At 44.1% G+C, this 26,482-nt stretch overlaps 1 protein-coding gene across 2 annotated transcripts in view; it reads left to right on the forward strand.

The window, feature by feature from the left end:
- CUNH1orf21 (chromosome unknown C1orf21 homolog) overlaps positions 1-26,482 on the forward strand; it is a 194,445-nt gene that overhangs the window by 91,628 nt on the left and 76,335 nt on the right. For both annotated transcript variants that reach the window (XM_041662526.1, XM_041662527.1), the window contains exon 3: positions 18,997-19,091. In XM_041662526.1, coding sequence (XP_041518460.1) covers positions 18,997-19,091 — 95 coding nt within the window. The remainder of the gene's footprint in view (positions 1-18,996; positions 19,092-26,482) is intronic.

Here is a 26,482-nt window from a genome sequence, read left to right on the forward strand (position 1 = left end):
CAGTTTTTTTTTTTTAAACTGCTTGTGCCATACCAGGTAGCTAATGACAGTTGAGTTTCTCCAGTGTGCTGGGCACCATACTAGGCACATGACACCTGTAGAATCTTACTTCATCTTCAAAAAATGCCTGCAAGAAAACAGGGCCTCTAATGTGATCTACTGTCCAGTGATCACACACACACACACACACACACACACACACAGAGAGAGAGAGAGAGAGAGAGACAGACAGACAGACAGACAGACGACAGACCGACAGACAACCTGTCCTCTCTGGATTCCATGATCATTTTTAAAATGAGGAAACCAAGGCCCTTATCCAGAGTCACACAGCCATTGATTTTCTAATCTGGAACTCTGGCCCTAAGTTCCCATTATCACAGGGTTACTGGCAGAGCCCTGGGGGGGGGGGGGGGGTCCCCCACAGTTTCCTTTAGGTACTCAGTTGCCCCTCCAGGAGTCTTGTCAAGATTTTGCAGCTGCTTGGATCCCTCTGGCTGCAGTGAAGTGAGCTCGGCCCTGTGCAAGGCAGAAGAGAAGCTGCTGGTGCTTCTGGCAGCTTCCAGTGTTCTGTGTGCCGCGCTGGAGCTGCAGCAAGGCTTGCTTGGAGCTGGGGGAGTCTAAGACAGTGACTCATCAGCAGGAGTGGAAGGGGAAGCGTCTCCTCACCCTTGGCAATTCTCAGTGTTTCCTTCCCAAATGACATCAAAGGATTTGAAACTGGCTTCTTCCTGGAATCCTGGCTGGTGTAACAAAAGGAAGTTTCCGAGGCATCTGCCTGTCTCTAGACAATCTCCACCTAGCATCGCCCGCCTGGCAGGTTGGCTTCATGGAATTTTTGGAGTTCCTGTGTAGAATCCAGCACCTAGGGCTCGAGTGTGGCTGCCGCTTTTGCCACTGAATGATCGCAAGGCATCACACACACAGTTTTGGACTCTGGCATACAGTTGATGAGGCTTGTTCATGCAGCTGTTTCCACTATCGCCTCTGTAGTAAGAGAGGAGCTTGAAGCTAAGAGCCCTCCTTGGTCACTTGACTAAAGGCGTGGCTTTGTTTGTATAATGAGGAGGGTAGCTGGACTGAGGAGATTCCCTCTTCATGAATAAGCTTATCTGTTGGGAAGCATTAGATCTAAACCAGCGTTTGGAGCTTTGGGGGAAGTAATTGCTAACTGCCTGCTTTACCTCAGCCTTGGCTGTTAAACGAGGATGTCTGGAGAGTCTGTTGTGGTAATTAGGGTATTTTCGGTGGACCTGAAACACCGTCACATCGTCCATAGAGCTGTGGAATCTGGTAAACTGGCTCCCCGCAGACACACAGACTTGTCAGGCTAGCGACTTAGGTCCTCCTCTGTGCAGTGTGTGGGGTGTCATGGAGTTGTAGGCCTTAGACGCGTTGTTGCATGGTGACACACGATAAGCACTGAGTAGGTGCCAACTGCTAGTCCCCGTCATCCTGTTGGCAGCCTCTTCTGTGTGCAGCTGTAACTTCTGAAAGTTGTCGGTCGGTCCTCTGCGATTAAACTTGGGAGAATCCTTATCATTTTCTTACAGATGTCAGATTGATCCAATTTGAGCAACTGTTCCAATAGCCGGTTGATCCTTATCTTTTGTTTGAGATTTCTAAATATTTGTGTTATAATGGTTTGTTCCCTTTCTGTCTTGACTTGTCTGTGTGTGTATGGTATATGTGTGTGTGTGTGTGTGTGTGTGTGTGTGTGGTGTGTGTGTGTGGTGTGTGTGTAGGTATGGTGTGTGTGTGCGGTGTGTGTGTATGTATGTATGTATGGTGTGTGTGTGGTGTGTGTGTATGTAGGTATGGTGTGTGTGTGATGTGTGTGTGTATGTATGGTGTGTGTATGTGTGTGGTGTATGTGTATGGTGTATGTGTGTAGTGTGTGTGGTGTATGTGTGTGTGTGTGGTGTGTGTGGTGTATGTGTGTGGGGTATGTGTGTGTGGTGTGTGTGTGTGTGGTGTGTGTGGTGTATGTGTGTGTGTGGTGTGTGTGGTGTGTGTGGTGTGTGTGTGTGTGAAATGAGATGAAGGATGTGACTTAGAAATGATAAAGATGATAAATGACACAGGTCTATGAACGTGTGGTTTTAAAAATCTCCCACTATACAGCTTGATAAGTGTGTGCTTTACTTATTGAACTGACTTTTTATTGCTGTGACAGCACACGAGGGAGCGCAGGGTCTAGGGACTTACTGTGGCTCACAGTTTCAAGCGGTGCTGGCTGGCTGCAGTGATACCCGTCATGGCAGTGGAAGCGTGTGGCAGAGAAGGCTGCTCGTTCATGAGAACAAAGAAGCAAAGAGAAAATGAGGAAGGACCAATTGCCTACTTCCTCAGACTACGCCCTGCCCCATAGTTGCCACCACCTCTCAATAGTTTCATTGAATTATGAATAAAAAAATTATGAGTCCATAGATCACGGCCCAACCACCTTCCACAGGCCCCACCTCTTAGCCGAGCTTTCAACACATGAGCCTTCAGAGGACTTCAGTCCATATTACCAGATATAAATGAAACATGTGTGTTTCATAATCTGTAACTTTCCAGCTCTTCATGTGCATGTGGAACACGGATGTTTCTGAAAGGGTCTTTCTTAGTGAAGCACCGTACAGAGACCAGGAGGAAGCCGACACTGATGCCGCCTGTGGCTGTCACTGGAGAACTGCATTCAGAACTAAAGGAGAATTTAAAACCATGTACAAAATAGGTATTATTTCAGTTCACATTTTATTTTCAAAAGACATTATTCCTTGAATTCCTCACTTTTATATTAGGAATTTCCAGATGACTCTATTACAGTTTTATTTGCTTAGTGTGTGGTGTGTGTGGTGTGGGTGTGGGTGTGGGTGTGGGGGGTGGGTGGGTGCACACATGCTAAGGTGTATTTGTGGAAGCCAGAAGACAACTTGCCGGAGTTGGTTCTCTCCTTCCACGGTGCCACCATATGGGTCCCAGCAGTAGAACTCAGGTTGTCAGGCTTGGCTGTGGGTGCCATTGCCCTCCGAGTCATGTCACTGGCCCTTCAGATGACTCTAACAATTTAAATGTAAGATAAGAGACCAGGAACTAAAGAAACCATCCCAGTCCATAAGGCATTTACCATACAAGCATGCAGAAGGTTCCATTCTTACGACCCACATAAAAAGTAATATATGTATCATCCCTCCAAGGCTCAGAGAAAAATCACAGAAGAGAGGGTGAACAGGATGCAGGAGTTGGAAGATGGGGAGATGCGTTCCAAAAAGACACTGGGTAGACGGCCTGCATGCATGAGCTCACCATAGCTGTGTTTACTCCGCAAGTCAAGCCGTGTGCATGATTGGGCCAGCCAGCATCTCACTATAGAAGTGAGAGGAGCTTATGAGAACCCCACCACTCCCTGAGATTCTATTGGCACTTTCTTTAGTGCTGGAGCTACTAGTATGTTGCCCATGCCCCAGTAATAACCTTCTAGGTATGCTCATACAGACACCTAATTAAACACACACACACAAGGCATGAAGTAAGGAGCAAGCCTTCTGGGAAGAAGTGTTTTGGAGAGAGATGGGGATAATGAAGGATGGAAATGAACAAAGTCCACTCCATGCATGCATGAAACTAAGAATGAAAATAAGTTTTGAAAAGTGCTTTTTTTCCCAGAGTGCCAGCTGTGCTGGCATGTGCTGAGGAGGAACACCGAGACTCATTGGCCGGCCAGCCGGGCTATAAAGATACTAGCGAGTGTTTTTATAGTCTTAGATTGCAAAATGTCTTCCATATAATGCTGTGAAATCTGATCTCAATAAAACAAGTGGGTAAATTTGGCTGCATAAAAACCTAAAACTCTCTGTGTGGAGTAACTAAACAAACCACTCCGAGGGAAGTTAAAGGACAACTGTCAACCCATGAATATTATTTGCAAAACAAATAAGGTAAATGTGAGAAATAAAAAAAACCAAACAAACATGAATTCTAAAAGCAAAGAACGTGCTGATTGAAAACTGGGTTGAATTTGTGACCGTGCAATTTAAAGAAGAAAAATTTCCAGAAGTCCAATAAAAGCAGACAGAAAAATGGCCTACTGCTTAGTCATAAATAACCCCTAACCTCACCCCCTCCTCCCCACAACACACACCAAAATAAAGCAAAGCAAAGCAGTTTTTACCCCCTCACACTGGGCAGGGATAGACATCTTTCTCTTGTTCTGATGAGTAATGCCAAGCCAGAGCAGTTTTTCTGAGCACAGAATAGCAGTGTGCGTATGGGATTTAAATAGTGTTCCTTTTGCTCCTGCAGCATTGTCAGGGGCTCACTAGACAGGCAGACATGGTACACACCTGAACGCCCAAAGGTCTTCCTCATCAGCAGGATGTGTGCAGTAGCACCAGTCCTTCCGCGTGTTCTAAAGTGAGAAGGGGAAAGAGACAGCTTTACACAGCTTGTCTTAGTTATAAAGGTACACCAAGAGTTTTTGTTTCCAATTATATCTACTTGTTTATTTGTGTGCTTTTTGTTTGATTGAAGTGTGTGCCACAGTGCATGTGTGGAGGCCGGAGAATAGCTTGTAGGAGTCCATTCTTCCCTTCTACTGTGTAGGCCCTGAGCTTGGACCAGGTGATCAGGCCTGGCAGGAGGTTTCTGAGCCTCACAGTGGAGCCCAGGCTAGCCTACAGCCCATTGATCTACCCAGTTGGTCTCAGCGTCATGGCAACCCTCTGTCTTTGCTTGGATTAGAAGCCTATGATACCATACCCAACTGTAAGTACTATTTGTGATGCCTGTAAAATTCTGTATCAGTGTCTAAAGAAGGTACTTAGGAGTTTCCCATCAACATTCACAGTAGTTTCAGGTGATGTGAATTTCCTCTTTGTATTTATAATTAACACTTATTATTCATTGCAACTATTTATTCTGATAAGTCTAATTTAAATGTTTCCACCCTCCAGAGGGCTTCCATTGGGTTTTCTGGCAGTGCAGATTTGCTCCCCAAGGAAAGTACAGTGTGACTGGAAATAGCTTTGCGCCATGGGGATCTGTGCGAAGTCATGTTTGCTCAGGTAAACAGATGGGGTCTGATCTTTGGTGTGTGTTTCATTCAAACCTCGGTTTGTCTTGTCAGTCTACAAAGCATTTGCTGGCTGTTCTGCGTGCTTTGGCATGCTAGGCATCACGGCTCATACAGACGGGCCAACGTAATCTCTGCCTTCAACGCACTGATAAATGAGTGACAGATGGCTGTCTTACTTAGAGTAAAGTGTCAGTGTCCTGTGGCGATACTGCAGAGGGGGGCTCGTCATAGGAGCAGAGGGGACACATGCAGAGGGTGATTAAAGTCTTTGCGTAGAGATGAACAAATAAAAGAGCTGGTGGGGCTGAGGCATGGCAACAGTACAGGCGTAAGGCTCAGAGATGGTGCATACAGCGGTGTCTAGAGGAGGCTGGGGAGCTGTGCGAATTGGCAAGAAATCGGCTAGAAAATGTCACATTAGGAAAGGAGCCTGAAGTATTCGGGAATTTCACACAATTTCCTCCCCAAACACTATAAAGCTCACACAGACAATATCAGAATCATATTACAGATCTGGAAATTCGCTGAAAACGTTTGGAAAATGCTAGAAAAAGAGGCTAGAAGATTGGAAGCTAATTTCTCAGATGATCACCCTTACCTCAGATTACTATGGACCCTGAAATAATTATTTTAGAGTTGGGGCTCACATGTTTGCCAGAACTGCATTATCGCTAACCCACGACAGAAGCGGAAGTCGCGATATGACAGGATGCCCTTTGTCTTCTGCGGGATTGGACCTGACTTGGGTATTTTTGTGAATGGCTGGTGTCTTCAAGGAAGTGATGCATGCAGTCTGTGCACTGTATGTTACATGCAGACCTTCCTCATGAAGACTGTCAAGGGAGCTGGTTAGATAGCTAGGTGACCTGATGAAATGCCAGCATGCGCACACAGACCAGGGATAGTGCTGGAGAATAGAGACAGGTGGGTCCCTGGGCACTCACTGGCTGCCAGTGTGGTCAGAACTGTGAACTCCACATTCAGGGATATACCCTGTCTCAGGAAATAGGGGGAGAGTGATTGAGAAAGATACCTACATTGACCTCTGACCTCTAAATGCATATAGACACATGGATGCATACCCGTACACATGTGCAAACACACACACACACACGTGCATGGCAGTACATGCATCAAGCTTTGGGAACTATTGCTGCCTTACGATTTAAGTTGCTTTCGTTGCTGCGGGTAAGCCCTGAGTTTTCACCTGTCTGCAGAGGGAAAGATCGGGACATGGTGGGTGATGTCTGTAGTATGTCCATTCCCATGGGACAGCATAAGAAGAGGCCAATAATGCAAAGTGTTTTTGAGACATCACCTTCGTCAGCCAGCAGGAGTGTGGTGTAGCAGACTAGCTTTAAACCCCCTGCCCTCCCCTCAGTGTTCTTCAGCTATGAACCGTTTTCAGTTGAGCAGTTTGTGATCATAAATTAGTGTCACGGTTTAATTGTGTTTCTGATAACAGTGTTCTAAACTGTGAGGGAAATTGCCCCAACCAATTAAGTGCTCCTAAACTAATAATCCTCTGCGAAGGGTGTTGATTGGCTAGTTCCAAGGTTAAGAGTGTTCCGTGGGAATGGCTGTCTATGAGAAGGCAATGCACGCTTACTGGTAGTGGCTACCCAAGGTACAGATTCCCCTTAGTCTTTAAACTGTTTTTACCAGAGAAAATGTCCTGTGTGAGAAAGCACTCAGCAGGAAACTGAAGATCAGAAGCTGGCACTAAAGGTCAACAAGTGTCCTGTGGACCAGTCATCCACCAGGACCGTGTCCACCAGTGCCCTGATGCTGTGCTCTGAACGTTCTTAGCACCTCTCCAAGTTAACATGATGAGATTCGAACTCCCGGTTTAATGTTGTTAAGAGGCAGGTCTCTGGGGAGACAGTTAGGTCCTGAGAGGCAGCACTCATGAATGCTCTCAGCACCCTTACCAGAGGGTCCCAGGACAGCAGGCCTCTGTCGTATGCCCTGTATGACACAGAAGAAGGAACCGTTTGTGAGAAAGCAGGCTTCACCAGACGTCTGCTGGCACACTGATCTTGGACTTGGCAGTCTCCAAAGTCATGAGGAATAATGCACACAGAAGTATTATGGTATAACAGGTGAGCTACCTGGGCTGGGAAACCGTAGTGTCTGCTGCGCTAGCTGTAGGGGGAAGAGTAAAATGAGATGAGTGAGGCTCCCCTGCCTAGAGAAAAACCTAGCTCCGGGAATAGCTGCGTTGCCCCGCCCCTGTTCCTAGAGCTGACCTGTGACTCTTCAGATGACAGTGCCATCAAGGCTCTGAATACACAGCCTCTTATTGTAATTTCCTCCTGAGCCAACTCTGGCTGTGGGACTCTAGGCAGTTTGATCCCAAGGAAGAGCCAAAGGTACCTGTGGTTGAAAGTTGATTGCTAGAGTCGCACCTGCATGTTAGGCTCTGCCTGGCTCTTGAACTCCTTGGGCCAAATGAAAATGTGTGCACCAGATAATTAGTGTCACAGTTGTAGTATGTATATACATGTCTGCTAACATGTAACTAACAGTTACTGTTTAAACGTGGATAGAAAGTATCTTTGAATGTTCTTAAGGTTTTTCAGAATAAAAGCTTAGCCAAAAAGGCCATAAGCAGGGAATGGGCCCCTGTGAGGGATGAAGACTAAGAGGGACAAACATAACTTTTGCAGTCTACTTCCTTTTAACTCATATCCCACGTTTGAAGATATAGTGAATATGAATATCTAAATTTTCATTTAAAATGTTTTCACAAACTTTTATATATGATCATTAAGAAATAAAGTGGGACAGAGAGAGAACTCAGTAGTTGAGAGTACTTGCTTCCTTTGCATAGGATCTCCATTCCCAGCACCCACATAAAATGGCCCACAAGTGCCTGAGACTCCCATTCCAGTGGATGCGGTGCCCTCTTCTGGCCTCTTCGGGCACTGCACTCAGGTGTTGCGTATACACATAAACTATAAAAGTAAGGGCAGAGTAGAAATAGCAAATCTACAGACTATAGAAAGCACATCTTCCAGACTGAACAATTCCCACAAGCTGCAAGCAAAGCCACACAGGTTCAAATCTCTATCTAGACCACATTGCATTTCCATTTTGAAAACCACATTCAAAACAAACTAAATTACATTTGAATTCCCTTCCAGCCATGGATATCTAAGCTTTACTAAATTAATATCACTAGTGATCTTGATATGTAACCACAGAAGAAATTCTCAAATTATATTTGAGTATGAGTTTAGTTTCAATGTACCAAGCACCCTTGCATTTATTATGTCATCTGTGTGGCAGTATTTTTCCATTAATCTTTTACTTCTGATTACCTCCCTTCGAGCAATGTCTTTACTTCACAGCCTTTATATCTTGATAGAATGACTCTCCTCCTCTGCCTTACCACGTTTCCTTGGTGCAGCTGTTAGAGTGCCAACGTTTAAGAGAGAAAACAGTGTGCTTTTAGTTCTAACTGAGCTCTGAAAATCAGGATTGCCTATTTAAGAAATACTAACTGCGCAAATATTATTAAAAGAAAGCCTGGCTTTTGCTAGCAGATAAAAGATGTAATTCGACAATGGCTACCTGTTTTGCCCACACCATCGGAGATGAGCAAGGCATTGGCTGGAAATACAGATGTGCATGATCAGACAGGGACCAGGGCCACACAGAGAGAGAAAGGGTATCAACAGATGACAGGATGGCTTGTTTATATTCATTGGTCAGGAAAAGTCAAGGAGTTAGCCCCTGAGCAGAAGCGAAGGACTTCCTGCTGTGTTCCAGGAAGGAAGCTTGAGACCCTGGTGGCCAGGTGATAGATAAGGAGGGGCAGCCAGGCCCAGTAGCCAAGACAAAGATGTGGGATTCTGTTTTACATGAGGTAGAAACGCTAAGGAGAGGGTTTCCAATGGATGAAGTCTGACTTTGTGTTAAAGCTTAAAGAATTATGTAGGGTAAGAATGTGTCAGTGGGTGTAATGTCACAGTCAGAAGGAAAATCTGGTATTCTGGTATGACAGGGTGACTATAGTCAATAATAATGTGTTTCAGATAAGTTGGATAACGGATATTTAAATGTTTTTACCACAAATAAATGGTGTTTAAAATGGACTGATAACCCTGATTTGATCATCACACAGTGCAAATATACAGGAAAAACACTTGTAAACATTTGCAAGCATGGTATGTTAATCAAGACAATTATAAAGAAGTTTTTAAAAAGCACTGTCCTGGCTGTTGTGTGGGGAATGGACTGCAGAGAGTGGGCGTAATACAGTCTGCTTTCAATCTCTGCTCTCTGGTACAGAGACAAGCGGGTGTCTCTCTGGGAGTTGAGGCCAGCCCAGTCTACATAGTGAGTAGGTTCTAGGCCAGCCAGGGCCATGCAGTGAGACTCAGGTGTGTGTTTGTGGGAGACTGAGAGCAGATGAATGGTTTAGCACTGTACCCCGTCAGTCTAGGGAGGGGTCTGAACGAGCGTTGTCAGTGCAGATGGGGACCCCAGGGCAGATTTAGGGTTCGTGGGAAGAATGGTTAAGCCTGGACTTCATCATTGCACCCTTCTCCATGGCTTTCTTCATGAGGATGGGAATGGTAGAAGTTTGCACCAACAAGCTCCCCCCACCTTCCCCCGAACCAGTGGCATCCTCTGAAGCTTCACAGTGTGGGATGACCAAGACACCTGAGCATTTAGAAAGTGTATCGAGCCAGGCTGAGCGATTAGTAGGGTCAGAACTCTCCTACGTGGTTGTTGGTGCACTTTTTCATTTGTTTCTGGCTGAGAGCAGAACTAGAGATGGTGATGATGTGCTTATGTGAGTGTCCAGGTCTCAGCAGTGCGCACACCCAAGGCGAGCGTCCCTTCTGCTCTCAGAGCCCAGTTGTGCTTCCTTGCATTCAATCTAAGCGTGAAAGGGGATTTTCAGACACTCTTTGTCGGTTTAATCGGAATGTATTCCTTGGTTGGGGGTGGTGCTCCCAGAGAGGTGTGTTGCTGGTCTCTCCCCACCCCAACAGCATCAGGAGTCTTTAGGGTACTCAGCAAAATGTGTGCTGTGCTCTACAGCCTTACAGTAGGAAAAAGTGTCCCATAGCAAGATACAGTATTTGTATACAGATGTACGCAGATACATCTTCATAGATGCAATGACGATTGTGTGAAGTTGATCAGGGCTGGTTGGCTTGACCTCTGCAGACTGGGGAGCAGTTGAGAGAAGATGAATCTTGGAAGATGGGGCAGTAGATGGCCAAGCAGAAAGGGTGGAGAAGGGAGCGGGAGACAGATGATTAAGATGGGATTAGGTAAACCACAGCCAACCCCCCCCCCCCCCAGAGCATCCTGAAGGAGAACAAGGAAAACTGGAGGTGACTTCTGTCTTATGAGGGTGCCGTCCCTGTGGGGAGAGTACAGACTTGTCAGAGGGAAGGGTGGAGCCGGCAGGCCTCCCTCATACTCCAGCATTGCCTCCACTCGTTTCCAAGACTCACGGGTGAGGGCAAGCAGGGAGTGCTTTTCAACAGCAAAGGATTGTATTATTTGACCATGAAGTATCGTTTGGATGTGTTTTCCCATTTTAAAAGTCCAATCACACTGCTTGTATCAGGGAATTGCTTCAGCCGAAAATGACTCCATCCATTTTCTTCCCGTTCTTTCTAATAATGACTTCGCGGCTGCCGAGGTCTTTTTAATAGTTCTATAACCCAGGTAAAGCCAGGCTGCTGCAAGCCAGCGTCAGTCCAGAGACATATTAAAGGAACACCTGACACCATTGAAAGACTATTTAAACTTTTGCTGAATGACCCCTAAGACCTGAAAAGCCATCTCATTCATGAACCACACGTTGAAACTTATTTCTCCATGAATTTCTGCCATTGGCTGTTCCCATTCTTCTTTTGAACTACCTCAAAACTCATTCTTCTCTTGAATGCCCTGCAGCTTTCCCTCTAGACCAGCCTATTTAGGGCTTCCTGCTTCTCCTTACATCTGTCTGTTTTCTTCTCTTTAGCCCTGCAGCTCAGGTGCCATGCAGACTAGCCTGGTTCCTGGGGTCAGCCTCCTTACCCCGCTCAGTCTGTACCACAGATCTCAGTAGCCCATCTGCGCCTACTATCTAGACAAATGAGACAAACATTTCTCTGCATTCTGTAAGGATTATCTGAGAGTCTTTCCTCTACCAGAAGTTCACTTAAGTCAGGAGCCAGTGAAAAGAATTGAGTGAAACGGACATAGTCATTAGATTCTGGTTCTTCACAGACATACACAGACAGTTGTGCATACACACACACACACACACACACGCACACACAAGCACAAACACACACACCTACTGTTACCAAAATAGAAGGTAGCCACGCTAGTTAAGCAGAATGTCTAGTGTTGACTCAAAATACGGTGCCTGTTCCCGAAAAAGTAAGAGATTATTCTGAAGCAAATGAGAGTGACTGTGGCACAAGGGTCAAGTTACCCTGAGTGATATTTTCCACTGGAGCAGAGGATGCTTGGACTTCTTCAGGCGCAGAACAAAACAAAGCCACTCCTCAATGTTTGACAAATTCGCTGATGGGGACATCAGGTAGGCTTGTTAGAGCAGGCAGGGGAAGGGGTCTCTCAGATGCGACCCTTTTAGAGTTGATAGAAGCGAATGGTCCATGACGCAGTAATGACATCTCAAATGGGGTTACCTCATAATGACAAAGCTATGCGGTCGGGTCCAGCAGAGGGTAGAGTTTACCGAGAGGACCCGTGCCGGTTTTGCTGCACGGCACTCAGTCTCACTGCAATCACAGCGTTCTACATGGTTTGTAGGGGCATCAGCTTCAGAGGACGTCGGCTCACCCTAGATGGCATGCACTCCCCTACTAGTCAGGCATCCTGTGAATTCGTGAGTGAGGTTGGTGGAGGAAGCAACTGCAGATGGGACAGCCAAAACGGATTAGAAAATCAGCTCGTGTTTCTGGCGCTCCAGGTAGTGGTGGGGTTAGCAGTCTTACATACAAAGAAGGACGTGTGTGGCGCTGTAGCAGTGTCTTTTCATATGTGTCTGTCATTGCTCCATAGTTCGCCTGAGAAAGAATGTCAGTGTTTGTATTTATTCTAGGTTTTATATAAAACATCTATACATGTATAAATTCTGTTACATATCTGAAACTCTGCCATATAACAACCCAGCCAATGTTCCATGAAATTAGGACCATTATTGCCACTACGAGGAATTTTACTTACTTTTTATTTAAGTATAAACAAGCATTAGGTTTTGTTATCGAATAAACACGGGAACGGCACAAGGGGTTTGAATCTTAGTGACAGTCACATACTTAGGTTATGTGGTATCTTAATAGGCATCTATAAATACGAACAAGCTGTACTTTCCCTAGTAGATTTCCATGTCCAATCTCTACAAAGTTTACATCCAAAAGCAATTCTCCTTGTTACTTTTGAACAACTGAGATTTTTAAATCATTAAAACTTAAATGCTTTCATTTTGAAAGTAGTTTTATTTATCAGGATTATATGATATAAACTCTGGCAAAAAAAAAAATCTTTCTATGACTGTGCCGAAGTCTTGTGTTAGGGATTTTCTTGGGAGCAGGCCATGTATAACTACCCTAGAAAATTTTCAATAATAACCATCGTATCTGGAGATCACCTTATGCAAGTACAATTACAGAAGTCACGGCTAGGAACTGCCTGACTCAGGACTTGAGGGCAGTTGGGAGTTCTCCAGTTGAGTCTGTTTCATGCGTAGCGTTCCAAATTTAGGGTCCACTTGGTGAACAGTGGCAGTGAGATGCTGTCAGACTCTGAGCTGAAGGATACCCAAACAGGAGACAGTTCTCAGATCAGGAGTCATGTGTCATTTCCTGTTGTCAGGATTTCTGTCCTGCCTGGTTTCCACAGTCATTAAGTCACCAAAGAAATCACACAGAGGTCTACAGTAACTATAAACTGATTGACCTATTAGCTCAGGCTTCTTATTAACTCTTATAACTTATATTAGCTCATTATTCTAGTATATGTTAGCCACATGGCTCGGTACCTTTTTCAGCGAGGCAGTCACATCTTGCTTCTTCTGTGTCTGGGCCAGGACTGCAGAGGAATGGGCTTCCTCCTCCCAGAATTCTCCTATTCTCCTTGACCCACCTCTACTTCCTGTCTGGTGGTCTCACCTGTATTTCCTGCCTGGCTACTGGCCAATCAGCGTTTATTTAAAATATAATTGACAGAATACAGACCATGGTCCCACACCAATCCCCCCCTACACACACACACACACACACACACACACACATCCACTTCCCCATCTCCCCTGCATCACTTATTACAGAACCCAGAATGTAGTTTATATTGATAGGTGTTTTCCAAATGAAGAATGAGTAAAAGTGAACTTAGCTATGCTGACATAATCAAAACCTTCATTATTCTGTGCACTTTAATACCTCTGCAGTTAAACATCTGTCAGCCCAACGGATGTCACTCACTGAAGTATAGCAACAAAAAGAAGAACACAATGTTGTTCAATTGCAGAAAATAGGATGATAAGAGAGATCAGCTTAAAAACACAATGACAGAAGAAATATCTGGGTTCCAGCTCCACTGTTTATAAGTGTGTACAAAATGAAGTGGAAGGGAATGGGCAGTGAAGAGGAAGACAAAAAGAAGAAGGGGAGAGAGTATGATGTATCTAATAAAAACAAAATTCAAATTTAATTAAAAGCAGTGACCCAGGATTCAGGAGGCTCAGTAGAGTCCCCAAGAGATAAGGCCAAGTAGGACTGGTTTATCCTTGACTTCCTCCACTCCTGTTCTTAGCACACATCTAGCCTCAGCTTCTCCCTTTGTGGTGCATACTTTTGAATGCACCAATTAAAGATCCTTCTTTGGCTTGCAGGAAAGGAAGTTTGAGGAATGGCCTTTAGTGGAATGCCGCAGTGGCCGGGCAGGGCAGGGGTGGGAAACAGCACCCTGGAGGCTTGCAGAGTGACAGAGTGAAGGAAGGCATTTGAAGAAGAGGCTGTTTGACATCAAACATCCTTTTTGCCTGCTTATGCTATTGGCTCAGCTCCAACCTTCTGCCCAGGACCAGGAGAGGAAATGCTTCATGTCTCCTCCGAAGACCTACTGAGAGGGTTTCTGAACAATTCGTGGCCTGGCTCAGTTCTGTTAAGTTAAAGCGGCTTCGAGGGAGGAAGCTGAAAAGAAAACCATCTCTTCTGTATTTTGTGTGCAGACATGTGCTTTTAAGTGCAGACCATTGGTGCCTGCGCACGTGTGTGTGTGTGTGTGTGTGTGTGTGTGTGTGTGTGGTACTGTTGTTAGAAAAGGTTAGCGTGACTCCCATGCTGCACATCTTTGTGCTTTCAAATTACATCCCTGATGATCGACAGTCACTAGAGCCATAAGGAAGGATCAACCCTTCTTTTCTTTTTGTATTTTTTAAAGATTTATTTATTTTTATTTTTGTGTATGTGTGTATGTGTATCCCATGTGTGTGAGTGCCCGCAGAAACTAGAAAGAGTCATCAGCTCCACTGGAAGTAGCGTTAAAGGCAGCTGTGAGCTACCTGCCGACTGGGGGTCTTTAGCTAGGATAGTCTGTGCTTGTGACCCTGGCCGTTCTCTTCCGCTGTAGATTATCCCTTCTGAGTTGCTGTCCGTCACACACTGACTGCTGTCTCCCAAGGTTTATAGATATTCTTGCTAAAAGTTCCTTAATAGTAAGAACAATATTTTTAAGACCCTGGGTTTGGGACTAGAGAGATCAGAGGACCCAAGTTCCATTCCCAGCACCCACACAGCGGCTCACAGCTCTCTGTGGCTCCAGTCCTAGGGGACCTGACACCCTCTTCTGCTTCAGAGGCCACTCATAGAATTAATGTGGTACAAAGACATACTTGCAGACAAAATACCCATACGTATAAAATAAAAATAAATTAACATCTCCAAAAAAAAAAAACGTTAACACCCCGACTTTAATCAACTAGAAGGATATGGGTGCTTTTCTAGTTCCAGGATTATTAAAAGTCAGAAGTTTCACAAGCTTGCTAGACTGAAGAGGAAACTCTAAAGCTCTCTAGCTATTAAGGGCTCTTACGGTAGCTACTTTCCAAGACAGTGAAAACCTGAACCTACTTTGACACCCAGTTCTCCTTTTCATCATTGGCTGCTACCCACAAGCCCCACCCCTCTGCTGTTACCTTGAATAAGATGCTAAAAATCCCGTCACAGATCTGTTTTGACTGGAAGCCTGAAACTATTTCCTAGGGAATAGTCAGCTTCCTGACTTGCATTTAATGAGGCACCTGACAAGACAACAGAACGACAGGAAAGATGGATCAGGTGTGCACAGGAGGACAGCCCGGCTTCTGCTCTCCGCCTAGTGGCCTCTCGATTCCACTCTCAGGACTCTCTGGCTTGTAGCAGTGGCTGTGCACAGGGTGGGGTTCTGATAAAAGGAGACTGAGGCCACAAATTAATTCCCCTGTGCCACTGACCAAAGGAAATAGACTTCAGTTGTGACTGTCCCACTGCTGGAACCCAGAATGCCGGGCTCGCCTACCCTGAGGCCTGAAGACTTTCCTGCCGGCCACATCTCTCTGGAGATGCACGGCATCTTCACCGCTGGATCCTCTGTCTCCAGATGGACTCCGTCCTCATTTCAGGCACCAGGCTTCACAAAGCTGGCAGGCCTTTTTCTTTTATTTTATTAAGTATTGTTTTAAAGAAATTTGGCTTCTTGGAGATCTTCCTGCTTTATGCTAGAATAGATTTTACATTGTGTGTTGTAGAGGTAGTGCTGATAGGCGAGGCTTGTAGTCTTAGGTGGTTGTTTGCTCATTCTATGTATTCAGTCACATTGTATTGTCCTGACAACGCCCTGACCAGACAGCAAGGATGCTAACAACACCGGCAAAGCTATCTGCTGTCTAAATTGATCTGGATTCAGTCTCCATGAAAAGATAAGAAAGGAATAGAAAAGAAAGGCAAGGAAAAGAAAAAGCCCGAGTTTGAAGTAATGCTGTGTTGAAAGTCACCAGGAGCTTTTCCATCTCATTGGAGAAAAATATTAATAGTTTATCTATTACTTTCAATTCATTTGTGATCCCTGGAGAGCTGAGAAAATAAAGACTGAATGTTCACTTTACCACGCTGCTCAGAGTGTGATTTCACTGTTTTACGGTGGCCGAGATGGGAGAGGGAAGTGGGCAGGAGAAGAAGGGCGGCCCTTTCTCGGGGGTACCTGTGCTGGGCAGTGTGCAGAGGGCAGTCTGCTCTTTCAGAAGTCTCTGCTCGTGTTCTGTAATGAGGTGTGATTACATGAGGTTTGGGGTCCTGGGTAGAATGTCATAGAATCCAGATTATCACGATCCAGGTTGTGAGATGTTATATTTATAGCTGAAGGCTCAACTAAGTGTGCATATGTTTAGTTAAACTGAAGCAATTATGTCATTGTGCCTTGATTTATAAACAGTAATGCCTCAAACTAAAGTTGGGCAGCCCATTTTTAAGTTTCTGTGTTTTTACCTGTATTTTGATCTCTGTATTATTATACCAGGGACATAATTATATCTATTCTTTTAAAATTAGCAATTGTTTTACAACTTATGAGTAACCGGTACTTAATATGTTAGTATTATTAATTTCCTTTTTTTATCTGAGCATCAAATCAGAGTATGGTATTCTCTTGTTTGTTCTTTGATTTTGAAATAGTGTTACTGTGCATCCCAGACTGGCCTCCAACTTACAATGTAGCCTAGCCTGGCCTCAAAGTCAAGACCTTCCTGTCTCAGTCTCCTGTGTTCTGGGGTTGTGTGAGCACATGGGTCATCATAAAGGGCTGTGAAATACTTCTACTTTGTAGTTGACGATTCAGATCCATCTATTAACTTGGTAATTCTAGATTTGGGGGTTCCTGAAAGGCTCATTACTGTAATTGTATTCAAGTCTCTCATGTTTCTTTAGAAAGAAGTAGAAGTGGGGCTGGGGAAATGACTCAGATGGTAAAGCGCTGGCCTGGGTTCAAATCCTCGCACTGGTATAAAAAGCCAGGTGAGAGGGTTCACCCTGTAATTGCACTGCTAGGGAAGCAGAGATGGGGTGACCCTGGGACTTGCTGGTCTGACTGAATCATCAAGCTCAGTCTGCAGGAGACCTTGTCTAAAACAATGAGAGATACAGGAAGACAACAGAAATTGGCCTCTGGCTTTCACATGTATGCACATGAACCCAGAACATACATACACACCATACTCATGCACAAACATACATTAGAAATGTAGGCAGGTTTTTCTTTGCACTGCCAGCTCACCCGCCCCCCCAAAAAACGGCATGGAGACTTATTAATAGCAACAGCCCAGCCTTAGCTTTAGGCTGGTTTCTAACTTGCTCTTATAACTGAAGTTCCCCTCTATTTTTACGTTTACGTTCTTCCACACGCTCGTTTGCCACCCCTTCTCCACTATGCTCATCCTGGTTATAACACGTCTGACTGGTGACTCCTCCTTTCTTCTTCCCAGAGCTCTCTCTGTCCAGAAGTCCCACCTACACCTCCTGCCTAACATTGTCAATTAGCTTTTTATTAAACCGGTCACAGTGCACCTCTTCACACAGTGTGAAGGAACATTCCACAACATAAGAATAAAGAAAAACGAATAGAACCTATATCTACCTTGAATTGGCAAGTGGGGGAAAAAACACAGATGGCCTAGTCACAAACATTGGGTCTTCTTATACGCAGATATGCAAATACATTAGCTTCTTAAGGAGGAGAGAAGCATTTGACTAGCACACTGTCTTGGGTGTTACTATAGCTAGTTTTCAGAAATACTGTGTTAGAGGCAGGATGGAGAAAGTACAACCACATTAGACAGTTGTATTATAAATACTAGAACAAGACATTTGAAGGAATATACTCATTGTACTCAGTCAGTAGGAAAGTATGTTACGACCTCTTAGCCGGAAATACAAGCCTTCTTAGTAACAGACAGCTGGCTTTCTTAGGGCTGAGTTCATCCATTTTCAAAGCAGTTTGCTGATGAAATTTTGTAATTCCATAATTTCTGTGATTTTTTTTTTCTCCCTTCACAAGTTGGGCCAAAGATGAGTCAAAATCACACCTGTTTTTGAACTTCATGTACCAAGACATTTCCTGTTGACAGGAATCTGGTGGAAATGTCATTCTTGACACCGCCAAATCTCTGTCCTACAGGAGAACATTGGCTGCCGTCTTTCCCAGTTTTGTCCCACGATGGATGTTGACATTGAGATCCGTGTTGTCTTGTTGACAAGTCTAGGTTCCATCTCCAGCCTTCTGTACTATACAGCCTTGGGGCCTCACCGGCCCATTTCGAGCTAGTTGGTCTTTTGCCTCAGTGCATGGAAATTTAGAGAGGTTAAAGGCTACATAGTAGTAGCAGAGCACCTACTGAAAGGGACCCAAGTTGCCCACGCATGCAAACTGTTCGAATTTAATGTAAGAGCCCTAAGAAAGAAAAATTTCAACTTCCAGTTGGTTTTATTTGTTCATCAGTACAACTCTATAATCATAAACAATACCGTATTGCTCAAAAGGGGAAAAACTAAGGTGCGAACATAGAACTGGAATTGCTGCTATAGGCACTTGGGACAGATGGTCTCTAGGAATGAAGGAAGACATTCTCCCCAGTCTCCTGATGTGTGGTGCTTTCCAATGTCTGGATTCTAGAGATTTCCACCAGTGGAAGAGCCTCCTTCTTATCTAGTGTTTGCTCACGGGATAAGGTCTGCGGTGCAGACAAGGCAGGACACCTACTCAGAGGGACCCAAGATGCCCATGCATGCTTCTTTGAGATTGTCCCAGACGAGCCACATGTAAAGGCTACAAGGTCAAGGGTCTAGTGCATGGCTTTGGCTTTGCTGACACTTTTCTGCATTGTAGTAAATTCCCCCCCCCCTTTTTTTGTCATTCAGATGAGTATAGAATCAAACCCGTGGAAGAGGTCAAATACATGAAAAACGGAGCAGAAGAGGAGCAGAAAATAGCAGCCAGGAACCAAGAAAACCTGGTAAGAACTGAAGTTCTCTGTTATCAATGACTTGTGGTGACAATTGGAAGAAAACCTGCGTCGCACATTGAGCTGAGGCTCACACCCTGGGACAAGATTTCTTGAAAACGCTGTAGCTATTCTTAGCTTGCCTGGAAGCGGCACTATTACCCTGTATCCTGTTTGTCTCAGAATAGGTCCCTTTTTAATCCTGATAAGAAATGCTCCAGGGAAACAAAGAAAAATTATTAATGTTTCTAAAAGTCAAGTTGAAGGGAATTTAAAAAAAAAAAAAACACAAAGAAGCTTGATGTAGGATTGAGATGTACTGGAGGTGGATCCCACCCCCAACACAGATTCAGGTCAGGATGAATAGTAGCGTTTCGTTATTCAAAATGTGTAATGAAGAGGTTGCCTTTCAAAGGAAAACCACATGCTTTTAAAGTCAGTCTCCATCCAAAGATCCTGTTCTTCACGTTCATGATTTTAAAGGTGTCGCACATCTGAGTTCCTGTGGGAATTGTAATATAGAAAGTTAGAGAGCTTCTTCCTCTGTTACAAATCACTGTGCACGTTCTTCCCCAGCAACCCACCTCTATAAAATATTTAGGCACTTATCATCTTAATTGACTTTTAAGAGGTTAAAATAATTAAGAAAGTACGTTTATTCAGTTGCATTAGTACCAAATGGGTTTGTTTATATTTTGCATATATTTTATATGTAGATTATTTGCTTATATTGTTGAGTGGATGTGTTTTTTAGAATGTTGTGTAGCATTAAGTATTTCCGTCTCACTGACATTTTTTCTAATGCATGTTTTGTTCTCACTTTTGTGTCTTCTCCTGCGGCACAGAGATTGGCACAGTATTAACGACTGTGGCTGTCGTTTTCCAGCAGATTCTAGTGGATATTAGAGGCTTTGTTTTTTGTTTCGTTGTTGATGTTTTTGTTTGTTTACATCATTCTCTCTACACATGTGAACAACAGCTCTAACTAGTAAAATGTCAGTGACTAATTTAATGTCTTAAATAGTGAAAATGAAGGGCTGTTCAGTGGAAGGACACTTGCCTGGGACGGCCTGTCCTTGGCTTCCCCTTCTGTACCTCTGCTAGATGGTGCTTGTCTCTTGGGATCCTGAGGAAGCTGGAGACTGAGTTGCCCTCACTGCTCATCCTGCTGAGGTCAACACAATCCCACTCCCCCTGCACCGCCCTGCTCGCTCCTGTTGTCCTTGCAATTCCTTGACTCTTCTGATAGATTCCTCGTTAACGCTGTGCTCAGAATTGGCCCTAGACACTTGAAGAGAGAGACTTGTGGTCATTCTGACTGATGGCTGTGACAGGTATACCAACCCCCGCTCCTTTACTTGGCCAGCTGTCAGGGTCCACACTCCAATGGCAGTTTTCCAGCGTGCAGACTTTTACATGGGAATGGGGAGGAGAAGGATGTCTTTGATTCTGATTGAGCAGGCTGCTTTCCAGAGGGAAAAGTGGTTTCCGTTATATTAGTTTCTAAGTCAGTGTCTGGTCTCAGCAGTATATGTACCCAGTCGTTGCTCAGGAGATGCTTAAGTTCTCCATGACTGATGAATCCATATAGAAGTATATTCTGATTTCTATCATTGTTTACATCTACATAGTCCATTTTTCTTTTAACTATTTGAGGTCTTTGCGAAGGGACCCTTGCTTAATGAAGGGCAAAGATAACAAAATCTGTAAAGAAGGAATTTTTTTTCCTGACATCAAAGTGAAATACTTTTGTAAAACAGAATAGTTGTCAGACATAGGTAGTAGATAAGGAGAAGACATAGTAGCAGATAAGGACGAGACATAGGTAGTCGATAAGGAGACCTAAGTAGTAGATAAGGACAAGACATAGGTAGTCGATAAGGAGATGTAAGTAGTAGATAAGGACAAGACATAGGTAGTCGATAAGGAGAAGACATAAGTAGTGGATAAGGGCAAGACATAGGTAAAGGATAAGTAAGAGCCCGGAGGAAAACATTTGTGATCATAAACAGTGAAAGGACTCCTATCTCAGATACATAAAATATACCTCTAAATAAACAAGAAAAGGGATTGATCTGTTAGAAGTATAGATAAATAAACAGGCTTACAGTAAACTGTACGAGGTCGTCATCATACAGAAGTTGTTCTCCATCGCTTGGACTGCACACTCTCTCAGAGACACCAGTTTTCCGTGTGTTTCGGAAGGGTACTGTCCCCCCCAGCCATGCTTGCCTGGCTCTCTGGCGGCTGCTTTCTGAAAATACTTGTGCTTTTTATTTCATTTGATTTTGTGTTTCCAAGAGCCAGAGGTGTGCTGGTTCTCAAACCGGTTTGTGCTGGTTGAATGTCATTGTAATTATGTAATTTAGTTAAATAATACGCAAACCAGCGAAATACCAGCATGGAGAGAGCTGTTAAATTTAAATGGAACGCTTTGAAAAGTTCTGATAAAGGCAGGTTATTAAAAGCTCACTGTTTAATTGACTTCTGCATTCGGACTCTTACAAGGTCTTTCCTTTCTCACTTCACTTAAGAACCCAAACAGGAATCACAGCTGTGCTTTGAGGACCCGGGCAGTGTCGCTGTCCCTCACAAAAAGGAGAAGCCATGTTCTGGTAACATGTGGAAAGAAATGTGCATCTTGGTATTTTAAAATAAAATAAGATGTTTAGTGTACGTATACACTTTATATGGCCCCTACTTTGACTCAGTGACTCTTAACTACCAGTAGGGGTGGTATCACCTATGATATGATGTACTTTAATTAGGAAAATACAAATTAAAATATTTTTCACCTGTAAGATTGGCAAAACCTTGAAGCTTGATAATATCCGACTTTGGCATAGTTGTAGGGAAATACGTGTTCATGTACCAATAATAAGCATCTCTCTCAGAGGACAGTGTGGTGGTTGGTGTCTGTGAAAGTTTAAACATGTCTATCCATGGACCAGCGCTTCCACATGTCTGTCCAAGGACCAGCGCTGCCACAGCCGGTGTGCAGTGGGCAGCTCTCCAGGTGCACAGGGAAACTTGCACAAGACGTTCACCTATAGGACTATTTTTATTGGTTAAAAAAAAATTGAACAAGGAATTTTCTTCCTGTAAGTAGGAGAACAGTAGTTACGTCACACTAAGCAGCAATTAGAAAGAATGAGTTGGAGCTGTTACAAGGAAAATCACGCCAGTTTCAGCATTGCTCTGTGTACCGTGATGCCATTTCAAATATTTAGAAATGAACCCCAAACAGCGAAGCTCTGTGTTTTCCCACAAATCTCCATGTAGATGGAAAACCTCATAGACATTTCAGAAAGCTATGATAGATATGTTCCAGGCGAGCGGCACACAGAGTTCAGCTAGCTGATTGCAGAATGGGCACAATCGGGAAACTCACTTTAGTGAGAAGTTGCACAGATTACATAAGATTGGTGTGGTTCCTGGCAAAGAACATGCTGTTACTGGCTACTGTTCTTTCACTTTTGTTAATGGAGTTGTGTTACTTCGGAGCAGATGAGAAAGAATTAATTATCTGTTCAAGGGAGATTTTTGTTATTTAAACTTTGATTTAAAAATTCATTTATTCAAAGGAGGTAAATAACAAATTTCGAGTTTTGACTACTTGAGAATCTTAAGTAGGACCATGGCATTTTTCTCGTTGTCTTGGGTAGATACAATTCATGTAGAGAGGGCTAGAAGTCAGCCAGAAAGAGACATGAGATTGATTAAGTCTTATGCTATGGAAGTTCATCATATTGCATGTAAATAATTTAAACGTGTATTCCTCTACACTTGGCAGTACCCAGCCCTTCGCCTCTGCTTCTGTCTTAACAAGGAACATTCCGTGTATGGTTTGGAAGCCCTGCTCACTGTTTAATAAAACATTGTCTGGTTTGCTTTAATTAACACTTGCCGTTCTGAGGACATCCTCCCCCAAGAGCTGTTAAATCATTTCATGCCAATGTGTTTATTTAGCATGTTTAGGGTATGCGCTTCCTAGATTTACATGTGTTTTGTTTATTTGCATTCACTCTTTCAAGATATCTTTGTTGAAATAAGATCCTTTTCTCTCCAGTGATACACAGCATGAGATTTTGATGTCTGTCTTGTCCTTAGCATTGAAGGATGATTTAAAACACGTCTCTATGGTGCTGGAGAGATGACTCAGTGGTTAGATAAGAGAGTTTAGTATATTTGGAAGAGGTCCCTAAGCTTGGCTCCAGCAATAGTGTCAAGCAGCTCACAACCAGTCGTAACTACAGCTCCAACGAACCCCATGCCCTCTTCTGGCTCCTTGAGAAACTGTACTCATGTGCACATACCCACACACAGAATGTACCGGTGCACATAAAGATAAAACAAAGACAATTAAAAACCAAAACAAAATACCATATCTTAAATCACCAGTTCCTGAGCACAGTCAAGGAACAGAGCTTTTATAATGAAATGCTCTAACGGCTTCACCAGGGAAACTGAAGTGCAATTGAGTTTTATGCACCACCACACACACCCCTCTTAAGTCTGTGAGTTTCCAAACATACCCCTAATGCATTAAATTTCCCAAAAACATCAGGTCATTTGATTGCAGAAAAGACTTGAAATTAGGAAATATCATCGACAAGACACAGTGCACTAGAAACACATGAGAGGCTTAGGAGCTGCGACATCTAGCTGGTAAAGTAAGAAAGAGCCCCTGGCAAGAGGGCTCCTGTTCCACAAAGTACTGATGTGAGGAACAGCTGGAAACATCTGTGATTCCACTGGGTGATTTAGATCAATAGGAAAGCTTAGTACTCAAGACCACAGACACCAAATCACTCTGGAAGCAATAAAGGGCATGTGAATGGAGGTTGTCAACTTTCAGGTGCTAACACAGTGTTTGTTCTAATCAGATAAACACCCCCATAGAGATGTTCTCATCATTAGCAATGCAGAAGTCTTTGTGGACTGCGTTTGTGTAACTTGTAGCCCTGTGTTTACCTTTGTGGCCCATGGAGCAGCTAATACAATAGCAAATTGACTTCTGTTTCAAGTTTGGCCTGCTGATCTAGAGATGACTATCTTTGACCGCTTGTCCTCAAATGAAAGTTTAGATCATTCTTTTTAGAAACCAAAATAAAGCAAAAACACTGTGACTTTGAATTGTCTCATTTTCCCAAGCCATTGAAACATGGCTAGTACTTTTTAGCATGAGGTAAGTGAACTGACAGTGGCAAAGATACGTCCTAGCAGAGAAGTGGGAAACTGTATGGAGCGTCTCTGCTCCAGTTGCAGCTTGGATTTTCGCCAGGTTGGGGCTTAGCTGACTTGTTGGGATGGAGGTCTGAACTTGGAGGGACTTGTTTTCTGGTTTAGGGACCAATAGAGACTGGAAAATTCCTGCAATAAAGTAAAGGAAGACATGCTTGGTATCTTAATTACACGAGGAAATTAGTGACCTGTCTTGATGTGACCAAATACCCAAGAAGAGGCAACAACAAGAGAGGGACAGTTCATCCTGGCTCCCAGTGTGTGGGAATAATTCCATCATGGAGAGGAAGACCCTGGGCAGTTCTATGGTGAAAGGAGGGTCCCACTGAGATCCTGCATTCTTGATGCAACCAGAAGCAGTGACTTCCTTCCTTCAGCAGTACTCCCATCATCTAAATGGTCCAGCCTTCCAGAACAGCACCACCAGTTAAGGGTGTAAGTGTGTTCAGACACATGAACCTGTGGAGGAGATCTCACACTTAAACTATAACAACAAGATACATACTTTCCTGCAATGTAGTTATTGCTTTGGCTTTAGACGTAGCCCAAGTGCATATAGAGGAATCCTCTACCTCCCTCGTCATATGGGTTGATATCAGCCTGAAGTTCTTCCGGGGAGTGTGAGTAGAGGGTGTTGGCATGCATCTCTCCCACTCAGTTTGCATAGAATGAATAGCTGAAAGAACAGTACCTCTTCATCGATTTGGGGAGATTTCCTGTCCCCTGCCAAACACATTCAAGCTCTTAGGGGTTCTAACTGGCACTGTAGTCATTTGTTCTCCAGTAGCACAGAAGGAGAGTTTAGTCTCTAAGGAGGAGGGGTTTGCTGACTCAGCCTTCTGAGTGGCCGGTGATTAGCAGAAGCCTGGCTCCTCATTTGGGAACAACATGTTATGGGATTCAGACAGCACTCACAGGTGTTCTGTACCGTACAGACCAGCACACGCCATCACTGCCATGCCTGGGTAAACAGTCACCTGGATCCATGGCTGTTATTGGTATTTTATGGTAGAAACAAAGGTAGGTTCTAAGTAAGCATTTTACCCATCACCCTTGAAGAAAGAGTTATTATCATGGTTTATTATTTATTATTTGCTTCCAGGAAGCAAAGGGCCAGTTAAACACACCATTACACACATCGTACAAAGAAATCAATGACTCAAATGTTGCTGGGGAATAGGGGGTGCTGGGTATTGGGCCCAGAGCCCCTCACATATAAGGCAGATGCTGTACCACTGAGCCAAACCCTAATTTCTCACACATGGTTGCTGAAACAAAGCAAGACCGTACCAAAGGGAAGGCATAGAAGAACCTGACTGAAATCCTATCTCAGGTCACGTTTTCTGTCTCCCATACATCATAGCATCAGCAAGGTGAGAGTGAGTTAAGTGTTTGTGTCCCAGAACATCTGTGTCTGTCTCTTGCGTAAATCCTGTCTCAGCAAACTCAGTTCTGCCCATCAGTTAGGCACTCAGGGAACAGAAGGCTTGACAAGGTCAGGTGGTAACTCTGAGGCAACTTACAGGGTGACAGATGTGCACAGCCAACGAGTGCAGGAGCCTCTTGGGGAGACCTTGGGAAGGCTGGGGAGAACCAGCAAGGAATGGTGGGTCCTCACTTGGGGTCCTAGAAGAATCATAGTGGGCCAGCTTTGTAGCAGGGCCGGAACGAGGCCAGCTTGTCATTAGCAAAGGAGACTGGAAAGATGTTGAGCAGAAGGGAAAGTGTGAGGCCATCGTGGAAACTTGGCAGGGATGACCAGTGACTTCGGAGGCTGATGGTGTACACTTGGCAGGGATGACCAGTGACTTAGGCTGATGGAGTATGTTAGGGAGTTATTGTAACTAGTTGACATATCAACTAGTTTTATGTTTTTAACTTTTATCCCTTGGTGGCACATTAGTTCTTGATTTGCTGGTAGTCACCCTGTGTAGTCCGCTGCAGCGTTTGTATCTACAGATTAAACAGGGCGGATCCTACTGGTCGAAGTTAAAGATGCAGGGTGTTGATGACTTCCTGTTCCCATGCATTGTTAGCGGAGTGATTGCTTTTCAAGATGCTTTCCTTGAATGGTCTTAGACGAATCTGTTCTCGGTCTCCTCCTGCCCAGTAGTGAACAGTCTCTGGATTAGCCCATGATATGATAGAGTAGACACAGC

Source organism: Microtus oregoni, unplaced genomic scaffold, assembly GCF_018167655.1.
Source record: "Microtus oregoni isolate MIOR12 unplaced genomic scaffold, Mior012 000013F_ref0000133, whole genome shotgun sequence".
Lineage (NCBI taxonomy): Eukaryota > Metazoa > Chordata > Mammalia > Rodentia > Cricetidae > Microtus > Microtus oregoni.